The sequence below is a fragment of the Cervus elaphus genome, chromosome 5, assembly GCF_910594005.1.
Source record: "Cervus elaphus chromosome 5, mCerEla1.1, whole genome shotgun sequence".
Taxonomy (NCBI): Eukaryota; Metazoa; Chordata; class Mammalia; order Artiodactyla; family Cervidae; genus Cervus; species Cervus elaphus.
The window spans coordinates 99,602,843-99,617,624 of record NC_057819.1 but is presented as its reverse complement, the minus strand read 5'-3'; the positions used below and the strand labels follow the sequence as shown (position 1 = coordinate 99,617,624).

The 14,782-nt window shown below is 46.8% G+C and overlaps 1 protein-coding gene across 4 annotated transcripts; it reads right to left on the bottom strand.

The window, feature by feature from the left end:
• Positions 1–61: 61 nt before the first annotated feature.
• On the bottom strand, positions 62–4,930 carry EIF5A (eukaryotic translation initiation factor 5A). Of its 4 annotated transcripts, none has more exons than XM_043903681.1 (6): positions 4,731–4,930; positions 2,668–2,853; positions 1,379–1,483; positions 1,042–1,173; positions 873–946; positions 62–715 (listed from the first exon to the last, which is right to left on the bottom strand). In XM_043903681.1, the coding sequence occupies exons 2-5, from the start codon at positions 2,830–2,832 to the stop codon at positions 884–886; spliced, it is 465 nt and encodes a 154-aa protein (XP_043759616.1). In that variant the 5' UTR covers positions 2,833–2,853; positions 4,731–4,930; the 3' UTR covers positions 62–715; positions 873–883. The 4 variants fall into 4 exon arrangements, 3 of the variants coding, with proteins under 3 accessions (XP_043759616.1, XP_043759617.1, XP_043759618.1); XM_043903682.1 differs by lacking the exon at positions 4,731–4,930 and adding an exon at positions 4,367–4,512; XM_043903683.1 differs by lacking the exon at positions 4,731–4,930 and adding an exon at positions 3,900–4,104.
• Between the last annotated feature and the right edge of the window lie 9,852 nt (positions 4,931–14,782).

The window sequence follows — 14,782 nt, the reverse complement described above, 5'->3', positions numbered from 1 at the left end:
GTACTCTTCAAATTTCCAAATAAATACCCATTTAATTCGAAAAAGTACCTGAGTTGGGGACTTCATATTAAACTTGTAGTTTTATTCAGGTTCGATTTTAACAAATGTGTCGGGGAGAGAGCCCGCAGGAAAGGATGAAGCCCATGGGAGCAGGGCCCTCCCAGATGCCTGAGGAGGGGGCAGGTCCCCTCCCCTCTCCTCCTCTTCCCTCCCCATCTAAAGGGATCTGGGGAGAGACATAGGCAGGGGAGGGGGCTGGTCCCCAGTCTGTGGGGGTGGTGCTTGGGATAGAGGGCTATGGAGGAAATAAGGGGTCAGATCAGGTAAGAGTTGGGGAAGGGCATAAGGACCATTTGCCAGAATCCACAGCTTTCTGATTCCAGATTGAATTAAAAAAAAAAAACCAAAAAAAAAAAAAAAAAACAAAAAACACTAAACCACAAGCAGCACCCACCCCGTCTCCCCCACCAGGGTTGTAGTGCGAGGGGAGAAGAGGAGGGCAGCTTCACCAAGGCCATGGTGCACTCACTCCTGGCCAAGGGAGCAGGGTGAAGGGCAGGGGCTCCCCGACAGATTGAAGGGGTAGGGGAAACCAAAATAAAACGTCAAATAAATCGTATAGGAGGAGTCCAGCCAAGAGCCAGGCCAGAGCTGGGCCACGCTGGGGGAGGGGGCCTCTGCAGGCTGGAGGATCACTGCTGCCACCACAGCCACCCTGGGTAGGAGAGAAAAACCAGGTAAGACAGGATAAACCTTCACAGGGAAAAAGGGTGAGGGGGCAGAACCATGCTGGGGGGCAAAAAATAAGCCATTAAGACTAATCTAGCTCTTTAATGGAGATAAAGTGTGTGAAAGGGGGGAGTCACACTTACCTGGGAGCCAGTTATTTTGCCATGGCCTTGATTGCAACAGCTGCCTCCTCTGTCATGGCGGACAGCACCGTGATCTGGGAGAGCACAGGGAAGGGGAGTCATGTCTGAGTGCAAAGCAGGGGAAGAAGCACAAAGAACAAAGCTGGGTACAAAGATGGGGGCACCATACCAGGATCTCTTCTCCACAGTCGTATTTCTGCTCAATCTCCTTGCCAAGGTCTCCCTCAGGCAGACGGAGGTCCTCTCGCACCTCCCCACTGTCTTGGAGCAGTGATAGGTACCCATCCTGGATGCCAATCAGCTAGGGGAAGACAGAGAAGAAAGCTGAAGATGAGCCCAAGTAGCCTGAGGATGAAGGGTGTGATGGGCAAACTAGGGCGGCAAACAGCGAACACCGAATACCCTCTCTTGCCCATCTCCCTTCTCTCAGCACAAGGTCTTTGGTCAGTCTCAACTTCTACTCCCCCCAGACTCCTAAACCATCTACAATCACATCACCTACATACCTGAAAATCGTTCCTTTTGATGTTGGGGACATCCATATTATGAGTTGACGGGCAGATATCTTCGTATTTCTTCCCAGTAAAGATGTCAATACCAACCAGATGGACCTGTATGTATACATCACATCAAAGAGAAATCCATTTATACTCTAGGATGGAGGAGATCCTTGGCTGGTGGGGGGAAGTCACACTAGGTTGTCAGGACAAAGAAGAGTTGGAATTGAACCAGTCAACTCAAAAAGGAAAACACTAAAAGGCTCACTACTAAAGGGCTCTAAAAAGAGCCTGAAGTCAAAAGACTGCTACTGAAATTGCAGCTAACCACACAAGTAAGGTTGTAGGGCAGCCTTGGAGCAGTTACCTCAAGCTATCAAAACATTAACAAGAGACCAAGATTCTAGGGGAGTAGGAGGAACCTAGGTAAAAGTTTACAAGAAGTTTTATTGACATCAATATAAAAGGCCAAGAACTTGGAAGGTAGGAAATAAGAAAGTTCAGAAAACAGGAAGGAATAAGAGCTGAAAATAAAAGGAGTTGGGAGAGAACAGAACTACACATATAGGAAATAAGGAAACCAGAAAGAACAGAGAATGATCTAGACATTTGCGGGTAACCCATGATGAATGCCAAGTCAACAGAAGACAGAAAAAGTGATTAAGGAACAAAAGCAGAGGAAATTCAAAGATGAATCAGGTTGAAGCTTTGGGTGGGGGTGGGGGGTGGGGAGTCTGAAGTTACAAGGAAAGCTGTAAAGAAAAATGTTGACTAAGTAAGCAAGCAGGCTCCACGACGGGGCAGGTAGAGGCACTCTGACCTTGCATCAGAGATCTATCTGATGGGAAAGCTGGAACTGGAGAGTGGAGCAGTGACGTACAGAGGTGCAGAGATGTGCACTGGTGCCCTGCCAGGGGAGGGGTGCGTTTTATGTTAGGATCGGTGAAAACATGGGCAAAGCAATGGAAACCAAAAGCACCTAAAAAGACTCAAACGGAGACAAATACAAAAAGCAAAGGCCAGGAAAAAGAGCAACTGAACAGCCAGAGCATAGACGACCACGAAGAAAAATTGGAGACACACAAAGATGGAGAAAGGAAGGGGCTTCCAAGGATGCTGGGGCACAGGAGGGAACAGAGGAGGAAGCTGAAGGCTGGTGCAATAGTTGGAAAAGATGTCCAGGGCTGAGTACTGACCACAAGGAGCCAGATGGTAATAATACAAGAGCTAAGTAAGATAGAGGGTTAGCACTGATGACAGCAGGTAAGGAAGGCAAGGTATAGAAATGAAATTCTAACCTTGGCATGGCCGTGCTTGCCAGTCTTGGAAGTTGACATCTCCACAATCTTACATGGCCGGCCTTTGAGCACCACGAAGCCATTCTTACGTAATGCTGAGCACTGCATCGGGAAGGTGGCTGAGGCCCCTGCATCTCCTGTCTCGAAGTCCAAATCATCTGCCATTTTAAGAGGCTACGATTCCAACTAGAGTCAAGAAGAGAACTAGGGTCAGTAAGGAAAGAATTAACAGGGTCTCCAATCCATCCCACTCCACTCTAGAAACATTGCTTCACCCCCCCCTCCCCCCGCAGCACTTTATCCCTTTACACACGTAAAATAGCTTCTAGACTAAATGCTGATTAGATCAAAATACCAAAAAACTGGTGTATGTGGCAGTGGAGATAAGCTGGATCCCCACCCCAAATGAAAGCTAAAAGGGTGGCTTGAAGTACAAAAAGCTCCAGGAATTTAGGATCCCAAATCTCTGATATGGGCAAAGGCCTAATTCTTGGTCGAGGGAGGGCTCAGGTGTTACTTGCCACTGAAACCAACCACCCCTGTTCCCCACACATAACCAGGGCTATAATTAGGTGAGCAGCTATGAGCCAGCAAAAGGGCGGGGCTAATGTGGGGGGGGGGGAAGGGGGTGGAGACCGGAGGACTGGGAGCCCCACCCGTCTGTTACACCCCCCCCCACTCTATCCACACACGAGCCCGTCATTGGTACAGGAAACCACAAGGCCGCTTTGGGGGATTCCCGCCTCTCCAACATGCATTTGCAGATGCAGCCGAGAGGGAGAAAGCAAAGTTGTTTTCTAACTGATCTCCCTGCCAAACACCTCTGGTTTCCCAAAGGGAACCCAGGAACCCAGCCTCTCCTCAAGGGCCCTCCCACTTTTCCCAGGATGCATCAGTCCTGTCGGCTTTTCAGGCCCGGCCTGTACAGTCAGTAGAAAGTGGGGGAGTGGGGAGTGGTGAATGACAATAAAATGAAAGCAAACTGCTGGTAGTAGTGAGTAGTATAAGTTATAACTAGGCTAGCAGAGTTAAGGACCGTAAAACCAGGCACTCTCAGGTCAGACACCACGACAAAGACAGTGACAAGGTGAAGAGCACCTATCACAGCGGGTAACTCATCTGCCCGGGACTTTAAGGCGCCGTCGGCACGTACGAGAAGAGTTGGGCTCCCGTCCAATCGCCCTCGGTTTCCCCATTTCTCTGGCCTCCCAGCACGGACGAGCGCCACTTACACCTGGCTGGCCGCCTCACTTCACAGGAGGGCTGGGGGGAAAGCTCCAAAGGTCCATGAGGTGGGGGGAGCCGTAACATGCCCACAGCGGGCTCTCCGAGGTGATCCGGGTCCGGGCCTTCGGCTTCTCCCACTCCTCAAAATTCCAAGCTCCCTCAGGCGCCCGCGAAGACCAACTCTCTCCGCGCTGGGGGTTGCCGGCTCCCGCCCACCATGTGGCCGCCCGGGGCTTCCGGTGGCCGGGACCTGGGGGGAGGGGTCCCCGCGCTGCCATGCGGCCCCCGTCCACGTTCGGCCATGCGGCCTCCGACCCCGAGGGCAGCCTCCCGTGGGGGGCACTTCCGGTACTGCAGCCTGCCCCGTCCTCAAAGGCCGCGCCAGGCCGGAGCCACGCCGCCTCCCCTCCCCCCCCCCGCCAGCCGCCAACCCCCCCCCCATGCCCTCTCACCGAACAGCCCCCTCCCCCACCTCACGTGGCCTCGCGGCTCCCGGTTCACAACGGCGCAGGTACCCTTGCCCCGGCGGGCCGATCTGGCCCCCGGCTCTTGCCCCGGCGTGGCCGCCCGGCGGCCTCTCCCGCGTGGCGGCCTCGCGGCTCGCCGTCCCCCGCCCTGCGTCGCTCCAACGTCACCCGGCCAGCCCCAACCGTCACCTCGCGCGCCAACCGGGTCGCGCGCCCAAGTCTCTCCGCACCTCGCGCGGCTCGCAGACGGAACCCCGTGCTGCGGCGGCCGCCGCTCCCCTCTGCCCCCTCCCCGACCCTCGCGCAGTCCCATCTCTACTCCCAGGCCCAAGTCAAGGTTCCGCGCACGCGCGCCCTGCCCGCTCTCACCTCGCGCGAACGCACTGACTCGACCCCGTCCGCTCGCCGCGAGCCCAACCGCTGCCTCCGAGCCCACTGCCGCCGCCGCCGCCGCCTCTACCGCCGCCGCCGCTGCTGCACACGGGTCTTAGTACGCAGGCGCCGACTCCCCACTGACCAACCAAGCAGCCCTGTGACAGCCGCGCAAGCGTGCTAGCTATCTCCTCCGCCCTCCACCCCCGCACTGCGCAAGCGCACAGATACTCCCTGCTCTCCACCCTCCCTCCCACCTACCCATCCAATGACGCGTATACGTGACCCCGCCCCTCACAAATCCTAAGTTCGTCCCACCAGTAGGCAACGCGCAGGCGCATCCGGTTTTTTAATCCCTTCAACCTCCTCTGCCCTCCCCGTGTTAGACCACCAGCCCTACCGGACAACCCTTGCGCCTGCGCAATAAAGAGTCCTACACTCCACACCCTCTGAAGGAAACGCCTCAGCCTCAAGGCGCATGCGTGTTGGGAATACTGAACGCCCCTTCCACCTCAGACGTCGTCTGTACGCCAGGCGTTGAAAAGACCACGCCACTGTATTGCTGATCTTGTCTAGAACGCATGCGTCTTAGGAAACGCCCCACCTCGACTTTAGCTGGACTTGGAAGACTCACACGTTTCAGAAAACTTGTACTGTGGGGTGGGCCCCTTGTCGCAAAACCCATCCCTCTCCCCCTGCTCCCCCGTTCCAGACATGCGCGAGAGAGCTCTTTCCGCTTCAGTCTTCCCCGCGCGCTAGTGTGGTCGAGTTACCACCCATCTCAGCTTCACTTCTCTAAAACTGTGCGCCTCTACTCTGCCATAGAGTTTCACCCGGAAAGATAGAGCGGTCCCGTCCCAGCCACCATCTTGTTCAAACTCTTAGTCCGTATTGGTCCGTATGGCTTCCATAGAGGCAGTTCTGCTGAATCCTGGAATAAGATTTACATGGCATTTCTCTTTTCCCTTAGCTGTCCTCTGCGGTCTCCAAACAATTGTCTACGAGCACCCTGAGAAAATGGAGAAGGAAATGGTAACCCTCTCCGGTATTGTTGCCTGGAGAATTCCATGGACAGAGGAGCCTGGCAGGCTATAGTCCATGGGGTCGCAAAGAATCGGACACGACTGGGCGACTCTCAAACACGCACACACACCCCCTCTTAGAAGAGAATTCTCTATAAAGTGTGGTATATAGAATCCCATTGATGTTCCCTTTCATAAGAGGTGACCATGAAACCAGAAACTCGCAATGAATTTCCCTGGCCCTCGTTCTAGGGAAGAAAGCTGCTGCTTTTCCTGAAAGTTTGTAGTCGTCTACCTCTAGTTTCTAGATTTTCAGCACTACCTTCGTGGCTACCTTGTTTGCTTCCGTAGACTGGTGGACAATATTGTGGAGCAAGAAAAGCAACTAAATAGCTGGGCTTGGAATCCAAAATCCTGAATCTGGTTCCTGTCTAAGAGGTGACATGGTAGATATGCACTACGAACACTAGCTTGAATTAATACATTTATGTAGCACGTTCTACTATCACCCCCAAATTCTCCCACTCAATTTTCTGAAATTTCTGCCATTTCCTTTGGGAAAAAAATTTCCTGGGTGCATTGTTTAAAAGTCCAATTCCTGCTCTTCTCAAAGACGTCCATATGACCCAAGAATTCCACCTAGTTATATTACCCCCAAATTAAGAACAGGTACTCAAATCATTGTAGGAAAGTACTTAACGCTATTCAGTAGTAGTAAAAAGGTGGAAACAAGGCAAATATCCATCAACAGATGAATGAATAAACAAACTGTGGTGTATACATGTAATAGAATATTAATCACACAAAAGAATGAAGTATAAATGCATGCTATAACCAGACGAACTCTGAAGATGTTACAAGTAAAAGAAGCCAAACAAAAGAGTCACATATGATTCCACTGATGTGAGATACACAGAATAGGTAAATTCAAAGAAACAAAAAGCAGACTGATGGTCAGTAACTGCTTAATGATCATGGGGTTTTAGAATGATGAAGTGCTTTGGAATTAGATAGAGGTGGTGGTTGTACAACCTGTGAAGTTGAATGCAGTGAACACCACTGAGCTGTTTATTTAAAAATGTGAATTCACCTCAGTTATAAAACTCTTGTACACAGATGTTCATAATAGCCAAAAAGTAGAAACTACTCAAAGTCCATCAACTGATGAAGGAATAAATAAAATATGGTATATCCATAAAATGAAATATTATTCAAAAATAAAAAAGAATGAAGGATTTCTATGGTGATACAATGCATAAGAATCCACCTGCGAAAGCATGGTACACAGTTTTGTTCCTGGTCCAGGAAGATTCCACATACTGAGGAGCAAATAAAGCCTGAGATTGCTGGGAGAAATATCAATAACCCCAGATATGCAGATGACACCACCCTTATGGCAGAAAGTGAAGAATGAAAGAGCCTCTTGATGAAGGTGAAATAGGAGAGTGAAAAAGTTGGCTTAAAGCTCAACATTCAGAAAACTAAGATCATGGCATCCGGTCCCATCACTTCATGGCAAATAGATGGGGAAACAGTGGAAACAGTGTCAGACTTTATTTTTCTGGGCTCCAAAATCACTGCAGATGGTGATTGCAGCCATGAAATTAAAAGACACTTACTCCTTGGAAGGAAAGTTATGACCAACCTAGACAGCATATTAAAAAGCAGAGACATTACTTTGCCAACAAAGGTCCATCTAGTCAAGGCTATGGTTTTTCCAGTGGTCATGTATGGATGTGAGATTTGGACTATAAAGAAAGCTGAGCACTGAAGAATTGATGCTTTTGAACTGTGGTGTTGGAGAAGACGCTTGAGAGTCCCTTGGACTGCAAGGAGATCCAACCAGTCCATCCTAAAGGAGATCAGTCCTGGGTGTTCATTGGAAGGACTGATGTTGAAGCTGAAATTCCAATACTGTGGCCACCTGATGCGAAGAGCTGACTCATTTGAAAAGACCCTGATGCTGGGAAAGATTGAGGGCAGGAGGAGAAGGGGACGACAGAGGATGAGACGGTTGGATGGCATCACCGACTCGATGGACATGGGTTTGAGTGAACTCCCGGAGCTGTGATGGACAGGGAGACCTGCTGTGCTGCGGTTCATGGGGTCGCAAAAAGCTGGACACGATTGAGCAACTGAACTGAACCTCAACTACTGAGCCTGCCTGCTGCAACTACTGAAGCCCACGTACCTAGAGCCTGTGCTCCACAAGAAGAAGCCACTGCAAAGAGAAGCTCACAGGCCACAATGAAGAGTAGCCCCTGCTCACCACAACTAGAGAAAGCCTGTGTGCAACAACAAAGACCCAGAGTAATCAAAAATAAAATAATTTTTTTTTAAAAAGAGAAAAAAAAGGAATGATGTACTGGGTACACACTACAACATGGCATAACTATGAAACATATACTAAATAAAAGTCACAAAAGATCACATACAGTAATGTATTATTCCATTTACATGAAATGTCCAGAATAGGCAAATCCATAGAGACAAAATTTGATAGATTGTGGTTGCCTGGTGCCCAGGGAGATATGAAGACATGGAGAGAGATTACTAATGACTATAAGGAAAGGAGCAGAGGGTGTCTTTTGGTGTGATGAAAACGTTCTAAAATTGGAGTGATGCTTGCTCTCTTCAGATATTGAAAACAAATTGAATTGTACACTTTAAATAATTAAATTGTTTCATATGTGAATTACATCTTGATAAAGCTGTTACTTTAAAAATGTATTTTAAAAAATGTATTATTTGGGGGCTTCCCTGGTGGCTCAGTGGTAAAGAATCCTCTTGCCAATATAGGAGACACAGGTTTGATCCCTGGTCCAGGAAGATCCCACATGCTGTGGGGCAACTAAGCCAGGCACCATAAGTACTGAGCCAGTGTGCTGCAACTGCTGAAGCCTCCCACTTTAGAGCCTGGGCTCAACCATAAGGGAAGACACAGCAATAAGCCCACACACCACAGCGAAAAATAGTCCCCTCTCACTGCAACTAGAGAAAGCCCAAGGAGCAACGAAGACCCAACACCACCAAAAATAAATACTTTAAATAAATACACAAAATTATTTTTAAAAAATAAAAATGTATTGTTGGGAATTCCCTGGCTATTCAGGTTTGATCCCTGGTCAGGAAACTAAGATTCCCACAAGCTGCACAGGGTGGCCCCCCCCCCAAAAAAAACGTAATGTCATCTTTCTTCTTAATTGGGTCACTTCTCTGAGACATTGGTAAAGAGTCCTAGGTGACCTAAGTCACAAGCTCCATGATTTTAAAAGGGGCTGAGTGATGACAGCTCCCAACAATTCCCATTCAAAAAAAGAAGGGGCACAAATAATTTTGACAGAAGGCTAAGACATTCACACTCAGAGAAAGGGAAGGGCAAAATATTGCACAGTGTTGTAGAGTGATAAGACAATCAGTATCTGAGAGACCACGCTGGCATTGCATCTATGGAATTACCAGAGCCCAGGGTACAGTCCTCTGCTTTGTAAGCCCCAACATTTTATTTTGCCAATCAAGTCACTTCTTCAGGGAGCACTTTCCTGACCTACCAGACTAAGCCAACTTCCTGTGTTGTATGTTCTCATAGCAAACATTATATCATTTACCACAGATTGTTGGTTACCACAAATCCATTTATTTGTTTGATTACTTTATTAATGTCTGGTCTTCTCCATTAGAATATAACATATATAAGGACAGGAGTCTGGCTGATTTTGTTTACCATTGTGCCCCCAACTCCTAGAACTGTGCCTGGCAAATATTTATTTGGTACATTGTAAATTTAACGTTGAGTGAAGGTACACCTGACTGAAACCAAGTGGACTCACAAAAAATTGACAAAGAAATGGCATATCAACTTCTTTATAAATGAATTGAATTGGTCAAGGACAACAGAACATCTGTGTTCATCCTCTCTATAAGAAAATATAAGTGGAAAGAAAAAACCTAGTCAAGGAACCTTGAAATCAAAGTAAAGGAATTAACTGCCCTTACTTCATGACAGCTCTAAGACCATAGTGCTTTTGTCTTCAGTGAAAAAGAGGCCTACCTGTCTCACCTTCAGAAAGAATCCTGGAATAGTGATAATCCTGGATTGAAACTCCCCTGAAAATTATTAGACAATCTTTCTGGCCTTTTTTTTTTTTTTTCCTGATTTGCACACTGAGTATTTGTCTTCAGTCCACACAGAAGACAAGAACTGATTTTGAGAATTGATTCAAAATACAATTGGTCAGATTCTGTCTTGTCTTAATGACATCACATTCCTTTCCCACCTTCTTATGGTTACACCCACCCACCGAGTTTAGAATTCAAATATTCTTGAAAAACTCTCCAGTTACCCTTTGTAGACTTTTTTTTTTTTTTTTTTTTTGCCTCACTGCATGGCTTGTGGAATTTTAGTTTCCCACCAGGGACTGAACCCAGGGTCTTCGGCAGTGAGAGGGCAGAGTCCTAACCACTGGACTGCAAAGGAATTCTCTCTATAGACTTTCATTGGCTTTGGAGGATGTCTTGGCAATTAATTGCATTCATTATTTCCTCATTCCTTTCTCAGAGGGTAACAGTTTAGAGAGTACCCACATTTTGCTGAAAAGAAGTTTGTCAGCAAGAAGTGAGTCTAAATCTGTTCTGGTAGACATTTTTGGTAGGCTTTTTAAAAGTTCTATTTTGAAATAATTTTAGATTTACAAAGAGCTGCAAGTATAGTACAAAGAGTATTTTAAAGAATGTCAGTGAAGAGTTGTAAATGGGAATCAATGGTGTGGTGAAGGTTGATTATATAGGCATGTGTCTTTAGTCGCCAGGTCATGGCCAATTCTTTTGCAATGCCATGGACTGTAGCTACCAGCCTCCTCCGTCCATGGGATTTTCCATGGAGGTGGATTCTTTACCACTGGGCCACCAGGGAAACTTTTATATAGGCATATGAGAACCAACTGTGCACATCTCCTACTAATTCTGAGTTCAATAAAGTCTTATTAGTAACTTAAAGTTGGCACCACAGAAGTATTTACACCATGGAAGTTGGCAAATATTGCAAATCAGGGTCCCTTTACCCTGAGCTGGCTGTTAACCATTTAGCAGCACACCACACATAAGGAAAATATAGGGAAGGCAACTCTGATGTATTCAAATAATGTTAGATCAAGATAGTCCAGCAATGGTGTAAGAGTTGGGTTGAAAGGGTGAGAGACTGGAAGTAAGAAGGCCCTTGGAAAGTTGTCATGTAGTTCAGATCACAAGCAATGAGTTTGGACTAGGAGTTCCTGGGGTAAGAAGCATTTAAATAATTGGACTTTGAAAAATGGTTGGAATTTGGGGGAAAGGTAGAAATAAAGGAAAAGTGCATTCCAAACAATGGGAACAGTGAGCAAGAGTGTGGAGGAAGACAGGCAGAGTGAAGAGAGAGAGTTGTGTTAGTGGTTGGGCATGGAGGGCAGAGATGGTAAATGAAAGGTAGATGGGGAAGGGAAATCTGGACAAGATCATGGAATCTTGCATCTGTACGAAAGAACACACTCTTTTTTTGTATGTATTGGAGAGACAATGCCAGTCACTGAAGCCGCTGTGCTCTAGAAAACTCGTCTCAGCCGTGGGTGACAGAAGATCAAAATGAAAAGGCAGTACACACAGAATTTTCAGGGCAATGAAACTACTCTGTATGGTACTTATGTGGTAGATACAATCATAAATTCACCCAAACTCACAGAATTTATGACACCAAGAGTGAATCTAATGGAAACTATGGACTTGGTGATAATGATGTATCAATGTAGGTTCGTCAATCATGACAAGTGTGCTGCTCTAATGGGAGATATTGATAATGTGGGAGGTGATGCATATGTATATGGGAAATCTCTATACCTGCCTCTCAGTTTTGATGTGAACCTTATAACTGCTCTGAAGAATTAAAGTTACTATATTTGAGGGGAAACAATAGAGCTGGACTGGAAGCAAGGCCCAGTGAAGGGCCTCTGGCAGTAGCCCAAGCAGACAAGAATAAAAGTCTGGATCAAGGCATTGGTGGTGAGGCTGAGAGGAAAAGATGAGCACCAGAGACCTTTTGGAGATCTAATAGATGGCATTTTGTAGGTAGTTGAATGAGGAAGATGAGGTCAAAAGGTAGGTCAAAGATGTCTTCAAATCTGTGTGTTTGGGGGACATAATGTATTAATCAAGTCATTCCTGAGGATAAATGTAGTAAAACAGGAATGGGGAAATCCACTAAAGGTTCTGGGATTCTGAGATTCTTGGGGACAATTCTTGCTCAGAGCCAGATGGTGTGTGCTCGTTAGTCTCACAGCAAAGCTGGGCTTAGAAAGGTGGGTGGGACTGGGGTTGAAGACAAATCTTTTTTTCAATATTTATTCATCTGTTTGGCTGCCTTGGGTCTCAGTTGTGACATATGAGATCTTTGGTCTTTAGATTTAGCTGTGGCACATGGGAGCTATTTCCCTGATCGGGGATTGAACCCAGGCCGCCTGCACTGGGAATTCGAAGTCTTAGCCACTGGACCACAAGGCAAGTCCTAAAATCAGCTATGCTTTGTAACATGTTTCCCTTACCTGGAAGGGAAAGGTCTCCAGTTGTATCAAGAGGAATGGTTTTACATGGTTAAAAAGACTGTTAAGTTTCCTCTATTATAAAAATACAAATCTATTGTTGAAAAAATTTTGGAAACTATAGAAAAGAATAAGAAAAATGTTAACCCAAAACCCAACACCAGAGGCAACTGCTATGAATCATGTATTCCTTCATCCTTGGTTTTATGCCCTTTGAAAAATACATCTCAGGTCCTAGTGAACAGATTCTGTGTTGCATGTGAAGATAAATTGTTGACTGATGGAAGGAATTTCCAGATGCAAAGAAAAGCCAGGCCAGGACTGGCGGGGAAGTGGTGGGGGGTTTTCTGTGGTACAGATGTTTCACAGTGAGAATTTATCCTTATCAGAGGACCTTGGTAGGGACTATTGTCCCTTCTATCTTCAAGGGTTGCATGAAAGTCATACACACCAAATGAAGCTGTGGATGTGTGCTAAGTCGCTTCAGTTGTGTCCAACTTTGTGTGACCCCATGGGCTGTAGCCTGCCAGGCTCCTCTGTCCATGGGATTCTCCAGGCAAAAATACTGGAGTAGGTTGCCATTTCCTTTTCCAGGGAATCTTCCCAACCCAGGATCCAAACCACATCTCTTATGTCTTCTGCATTGGCAGGTGAATTCTTTACCATTGGTACCATCTGGGAAGCCAAATGAAGCTTGAGGATGAGCAAATGGGTAATGCTATGGGTGAGGGTGTGTGGTGAGGGGTTCTTGGACCCACTTTTGTAGCACCCAGCTGCTGGGATCAGAGCAGAAACCTTAACTGCATTTGCTCACTCATCCATTCATTCAGTTAACATTTATTGAGTCCATTAAGTGCCAGATACACCTGATACAAGGGTGGTGAGTTTAGCAGTGTGGTTTCTGCCCCACAGTTGAGAGGAGGAGATTAACAGATGTATAACCTTGGCTCAGTTCAGTACCAGTGACTGATGGGTTTATGAGTGGCAGTTGGTTTGAGATAAGAGGAGCACTCTGAGAAGATGCCTGAGGGATATTTTGTGATTTTTGACCTTGCTTCTTTGGAAGCTAAGAGGGTGGAGATGGAGAAGAACGGAACGAGTGGTTCTGGGCCTGAAAGAAAAGACCAGAAATTCTTCCCACCCTTCATTCCCAGAGGTCTTGCAGAGTCAGAAAGTTTCTTAAAAACTGGACCAAGCAAGTAGGAAATCGGCTGGAGACGGAATAGGGACCCAGCTCATAGAGGAAGGAAACTCAGTGAGATCATCACAAATGACTCTAGAGCATTAGCTGTGATCATTCATTTGCTCAGTCACTCACTCTCCAGGTGGAAACCGAGGCCCACTTTGTGGCCAGAGTGAAGCAGTAGCCAGGCAGCTGCAGAGCAGAGCAGAGCGGCCAATGGCAGGGCACGTGTGGGCTGAGCGAGCACGAAGGTGGGAACAAACCCAGTCTGGAAGCCTGGCAGGTCTTTTGGTGGGGAGACACCGGAGCTAAGCAACCTGGAGAAAGATTGATCTTCAACAGGGTAAGGGAGGGCCTGGGAGCTCAGTAGGAGAGGGAAAAGGCAAACTTGACTGGGTGTGAGCCCTTCTTGAAGGGTTTAGATCCAAGAAAATAATACCTCAAGGTTGGGGGGAAGAGAGATGGAATGAATTGGGAGATTGGGATTGACACAAATACACTAATATGTATTTTATCTTCTTGGGCTCTGAAATCACAGCAGACAGTGACTGCAGCCATGAAATTAAAAGATGCTTGCTCCCTGGAAAGAAAGTTATGACAAACCCAGACAGCATATTAAAAAGCAGAAACAAAAAAAAAAAAAAAAAAAAGCAGAAACATCACTTTGCCGACAAAGGTCCATACAGTCAAAGCCATGGTTTTTCCAGTAGTCACGTGTGGTTGTGAGAGTTGGACCATAAAGAAGGCTGAGCACCAAAGAACTGATGTTTTCAAATTGTGCTGGAGAAGACTCTTGAGTCCCTTGGGCAGCAAGAAGATCAAACTAGTCAATCCTAAAGGAAATCAACCCTGAATATTCATTGAAAGGACTGATGCTGAAGCTGAAGCTCCAGTACTTTGGCCGCCTGAAACAAACAGCTGACTCACTGGAAAAGACCCTGATGCTGGGAAAGAATGAGGGCAGGAGGAGAAGGGGGCGACAGACATGAGTTTGAGGAAACTCCAGGAGATACTGGAGGACAGGGAAGCTTGGTGTGCTGCAGTACATGGGGTTTCAAAGAGTCGGACACAACTTAGCGACTGAACAACAAGGAGAACCTACTATATAGCACTGGGAATGTTACTCAGTGCTCTGCGGTGACCCAAATGGGAAGGAAATACAAAAAAGAAGGGATACATGTGGATGTGTAGCTGGTTCACTTTGCTGTACAAGCAGAAACTAACACGACATTGTAAAGCAACTATACTCCAATAAAAATTAATTTAGGTACTTGCCTA